General features: G+C 30.5%; 1 protein-coding gene across 1 annotated transcript in view; it reads left to right on the top strand.

The window, feature by feature from the left end:
* The window catches only part of mphosph8 (M-phase phosphoprotein 8), a 49,266-nt gene extending 43,451 nt beyond the window's left edge, over window positions 1-5,815 (top strand). The window contains exons 12-14 of the mRNA XM_062067438.1: window positions 119-243; window positions 367-450; window positions 5,520-5,815. Of these exons, the coding sequence (XP_061923422.1) occupies window positions 119-243; window positions 367-450; window positions 5,520-5,561 (251 nt within the window). The 3' untranslated portion in view covers window positions 5,562-5,815. The remainder of the gene's footprint in view (window positions 1-118; window positions 244-366; window positions 451-5,519) is intronic.
* Window positions 5,816-6,159: the final 344 nt, after the last annotated feature.

Below are 6,159 nucleotides of genomic sequence, written 5' to 3'. Positions count from 1 at the left end.
CCTTTTTCAATCGTAAAAACCCCCCCGCCTGGCTTGTCATCAGCGGGTGGCGCCCCCAAGTGGACTAAAGTGGAACCCCCGCTAGTCTCCTTCCCCTCACACCTTCTCTCCGCCGCAGGCACAGGCGTCCTGCTCTTCATCTTCCACGCCAACTTCCTGAGCGAGGTCAGCGCCCGCCTGGGTGGCCCGTGCAGCGTTCACGCCGTGGTCCTCAACGACAAGTTCCAGCTGCCCGTCTTCTTGGTGGGTTCTGTTTAAAGGAACACCTTCTCTAGGTCATGTGACATGATGTGTTCTGTTTAAAGGAACACCTTCTCTAGGTCATGTGACATGTAGTCATGTGACATGATGTGTTGACCCCTGCAGGACAGTCACTTCATCTACTCCTTCTCTCCTGTGGCCGGCAACAACAAACTCTCCATCCGCCTCAGCCAGGCCCACTCAGCCAAGGTGACAAACACCAAACTTTATCACTCCAGTTCATCATCACACATTCGCCAAACTTTATCACTCTCAATTTCATCATCACGCACATACACCAAACGTTATCACTGTCAATTTCATCATCACACATACACCAAACTTTATCACTCTAAATTTCATCATCACACACATACACCAAACTTTATCACTCTCAATTTCATCATCACACATACACCAAACTTTATCACTAAATGTCATCACACACCACACATACACCAAACTTTATCACAAAATGTTATCATCACACACCACACATACACCAAACTTTATCACTCAATTTTATCAGCTCACACCACACAAACACCAAACTTGATCAGACTCCATTTCATCATCTCCCACCACACAAACACCAAACTATCACACTCATGTTATCTAAAACCACTCATACGCCTAACCTTATCACACTCAATTTTATCATCTCACACCACACAAACACCAAACTTTATCACTCTCAATTTTATCATCTCAAACCACACAAACACCAAACTTTATCACACTCCATCTTATGATTTCATCCTACACCACACAAACACCAAACTTGATCACACTCCATTTCATCATCTCACACCACACAAACACCAAACTGTATCACCCTCTCCATGTTATCTCACACTACACATACACCAAACTTTATCACCCTCTCCATTTTATCATCACACACCAAACTTTATCACACTCCATTATATCACCTCACACCACTCATACACCAAACTGTATCACACACTCCATTTTATCATCTCCCACCACACATACAGTACACCAAACTGTATAACACACTCCATTTTATCATCACACACCACACATACACCAAACTGTATCACACTCCATTTCATCATCTCACACCACACATACACCAAACTTTATCACACTCTCCATTTTATCATCACACAACACACCTACACCAAACTGGATCACACACTCCATTTTATCTCACACCACACAGAAACCAAACTGTATCACACTCCATTTTATCATCTCATACCACGCATACACAAAACTTGATAACACTCCTTTATCAGCTCACACCACTCATACACCAAACTTTATAAATCTCCATTTTATCAGCTCATACAACAAACTTTATCACACTCTCTATTGTATCATCACACATCACAAACGCTAAACTTTATCACACTCCATTTTATCATCACACACACACAAACACCAAACTTTATCAAACTCTCCATTTTATCTCACACCACACAAACACCAAACTGTATCACACACTCCGTTTTATCATCTCTCAGCACACACACCTTTCTCACACCCCATTTTATCATCTCACACCACGCAAACACCCATCTTTATCACGCTCCTATTCATCATCTCACACCACACAAACGACAAACTTTATCACACCATTTTATCTTTTCACACCACACAAACACCCGTCTTTATCACACTCAATTTTATCATCTCACACCACGCAAACACCAAACTTAATCACGCGCCATTTTATCATCTCTCACCACACAAACACCAAACTTAATCACACTCCTTAAATACATTCCTACAGTGAATACATAACTATTTTCACGCCTCCCGCCCAAATGCAGCTGAGATAGGCTCCAGCACCCCCGCCACCCCGAGAGGGACAAGCGGTAGAAAATGGATGGATGGAACTTTTTTGTTAAACAAAAATACTTTTTTCCCAGAATATATTTTCACAATACTTCAATCATGTAAAATGACTTTTGTCTTGAAATATTCCGAGACTACATCATTCTTGTACATGACATTTTATTACTAACTTTTTATAAAAAATGCTTTTTCATAATATTTGATTTTAATCATGTAAATTTATACAAGTTTGTCTCGTAAAATCAAATCTAAATTATCGAAATATTTCTTTTTTGAAAAATTGTATGAAAGCTTTTTCTTACAATATTGCAACTTTCTTATCTAAAACAAAATGTATGACTTTTTTTTCAAAAATATATTTCACTTCAATCATGTAAAAGTGCACATTTTATTCTTTTAACAACACATTTCAATTTTCTTCAAATATTTCAACACAATTTTAGTAAGATCATTTTTTTCTTACAATATTGTCTTTTTATTTTATTTATATATTTGCCTTATCCTGTAAAGTGGCTTCATTTTTTATTTTAGTTTCTAAACTTTTTTCTAAAACAAAAAAATATTTTTTTTTTCGTAATATATTTGATTTTAATTTTTTCAAATAATATAATTTTTTATTTTTTTTAAATAAATGTTCTCACAATTTAAAAAAAAAAGTGTATGAAAACCTTTAAAAATAATGATAATATGTCTCCTTCAAGCACTGAAAGTCAAATATATGTTTATCTGACTTAAGTACCATTTTTGGTCTGCATTTAAAAGACCGTTAAAATGATTGTTGTATGCCCTTTTTTCAAAGAAACACCTTTTTGTTTTGTTTTACCCCGAAAAATATTTCAATGTGTAATATTTGATGTGAAGTAATTGGAGCATTAAATATGTCTATAATTCCTAACAACATTGATTTTTTTATTAATACTTTTTTTTTTTTTTTTTTTAAAAACACTAAAATTGGTAATAAAAATGATTACAAATAAATCATATATTCGTTTTTTCATTTTTTTTTCATTCAAGACTTAAGCCTCTAGATCAACTTTAGATCCATCCTTCCATTACAATTTCTTATTTATTTTTTGATGTTGTTTTCCTTTGTTTTATGCCCTTTTTGTCAAAGAAAACTTTACATACATATATAAATTTAAAAACTATTTTTTATGGCAAAAACACAAAATATATACAAAAATTTTCCCCAAAAAATATTTCAAAGTGTAATATTGCATGTGAAGTCATTGGAGCCTTAAATATGTCTATAATTCCTAACATTGATTTTTTTATTCATTTTTTTTAGCAATACGTTTTTATTTTAAAAAAAACAACCCACTAAAATTGCTGATAAATTAGTAATAAAAATGATTACAAATAAATAATATATTAGTTTTTTTTTCATTCAAGACTTAAGCCTCTAGATCAACTTTAGATCCATCTTTCCATTACAAGTTTTTATTTATTTATTTATGTTTTCATTTGTTTTATGCCCTTTTTGTCAAAGAAAACTTTACATACATATATCAATTAAAAAACTATTTTTCATGGCAAAAAACACAAAATATGCAAAATTTTCCCCCAAAGTATTTGAAAGTGTAATATTTGATGTAAAGTCATTGGAACTTTAAATAGGTCAATAATTCATAACATTGATTTAATTTAATTTATTTTTTTCAGCAATGACAGTTTTTTGTATGTATAAAGAAAATCCCACTAAAATGATTGGAGGTCTAAAAGGACCCCAACAATAAAATGATAAAAAATAAGTCATACGTTTGTTTGTTTTTTTAACTTTCAACACTTAAGTCTCTAGATCAACTTTAGATGCATCTTTCCATTAGAAGTTTTTTTTTTTTTTTAATTTAAATGATTTTTCATTTGTTCATTTTATAACATTTTTGTCAAAGAAAACTTTTGTATGGCAAACACACAAAATATGCAATATTTTCATTAACAAATATTTCAAAGTGTAATATTGCATGTGAAGTCATTGGAGCCTTTATTATGTCTATAATTCCTAACATTGATTTTTTTTTTTTTTAGTAATACATTTTTATTTTTTTAAAAAAACAACTAAAATTGCTGATAAATTAGTAATAAAAATGATTACAAATAAATCATTTATGAGTTTTTTCTTTTTTTTTTCATTCAAGACTTAAGCCTCTAGATCAACTTTAGATCCATCCTTCCATTACAAGTTTTTATTTATTTTTTGATGTTTTCGTTTGTTTTATGCCCTTTTTGTCAAAGAAAACTTTACACACTTATATAAATTAAAAAACTATTTTTTATGGCAAAAACACAAAATATGCAAAATTTTCCCCAAAAAATATTTGAAAGTGTAATATTTGATGTGAAGTCATTGGAGCCTTAAATAGGTCAATAATTCATAACATTGATTTTATTTTTTTTATTTTTTTTGAGCAATGACCGTTTTTGTATATATAAAGAAAATCCCACTAAAATGATTGGAGGTCTAAAAGGACCCCATCAATAAAATGATAAAAAATAAATCATACATTTGTTGTTTTTTTTAACTTTCAACACTTAAGTCTCTAGATCAACTTTAGATGCATCTTTCCATTAGAAGTTTTTTTTATTCAAATGTTTTTTTCGTTTGTTCGTTTTATGCCCTTTTTGTCAAAGAAACTTTTTTATGGCAAACACACAAAATATGCAATATTTTCATTAACAAATATTTCAAAGTGTAATATTGCATGTGAAGTCATTGGAGTCAATCATTTATAACATTGATAATTCAGTTTTATTAATTTATTATTTATTTAATTTAATTATTATATAATATATATATATATATATAATATAATATATAATATATATATAATATAATATATATATATATATAATATAATATATATAATATATAATATTATATATATATTATATATATATATATATATAGTATATATTTTATATATATATAATATATATATATTATATATAATATATTATATATTATTTATTAATAATAATATATATATATATATATATATAATATATATATATATAATATATATATATATATATATATATATATATTATATATATACATTAAATATATATAATATTATTATTAATAAATAATATATAATATAATATAAATATATATAATATAATATATATATAATATAATATTATATAATAAAATTATTTAATTTATTATTTATTAATAATTCAGTTTTATTTTTGGAGCAATGACAGTTTTAAAGGGGAAAAAAACCCATCCTGAATGGAAGTTTTGTTCTTGTTATGCTAAAGAATCACTTAATTCAATATTCCAACACAGTGTTACTGTTCAAACTGTGTAATGTTAACACGCTTTGTTTGTAATGAGTGCGTAGGCCTGCTACGCTACTGTGTTTTACTGGTAAGTATGCTGATGTTGAGAAGCATCACAGCGAGAAGGTGGCTTTTAGCTCATTGGTTAGCGCTGCTGGTTGTGCCCTCAGGTGAAGCTGCTGATGGGCGCCTACAGAGTGCAGCTGCAGTGACGCGTCTCCTCCTTCAAGCTGCTGATGGGCGCCTACAGAGTGCAGCTGCAGTGACGCATCTCCTCCTTCAAGCTGGCTTCTTTGGAACTTGCACAAACTGTTTTTTTTCTCATGTTGTTTTCCCTCCTCTCAGCCTTTCAGTCACACTAACCTTTGGAAAGTTTTTATACCTATTTTTTGGACTGAAGACATCCATCCTTTGTACTGTGTTGTGTAAATAAAGTCAACCATCACATTTTTAAAAAGCATCTTCAAACAGTTATTTTTCCGTTTCAAACTTCCTGTTGATTTTTGCTGAAGGATGTCAATCTATGAAATGTAGGTCTAGGCGAGACCTACATAGAGGTATTTGTTTCATGTCTCTAAGACGTTCCTACCGGAAGTTACAAGCAGTTTTGTCTGAGTTTTCCTCTGAGGAGCAGTTTTTTTCTGTTTTTTTCAAAAATTATGTAGAGCACAATTGTGAGTTTTGGGGTTCGGTTTTTTTTTAGATCGCAATTTCCACCAGTCCCGATGTGTGTGAGAAGTTTGGTGAGTTTTGAAGTATTTTAAAGGGGTCAAATTACAGCGCAAAAATCAAAAATGAGTGTTTTTAGTC

The sequence above is a fragment of the Entelurus aequoreus genome, linkage group LG13, assembly GCF_033978785.1.
Source record: "Entelurus aequoreus isolate RoL-2023_Sb linkage group LG13, RoL_Eaeq_v1.1, whole genome shotgun sequence".
Taxonomy (NCBI): domain Eukaryota; kingdom Metazoa; phylum Chordata; class Actinopteri; order Syngnathiformes; family Syngnathidae; genus Entelurus; species Entelurus aequoreus.
This window is presented reverse-complemented; position numbering and strand designations above follow the sequence as displayed.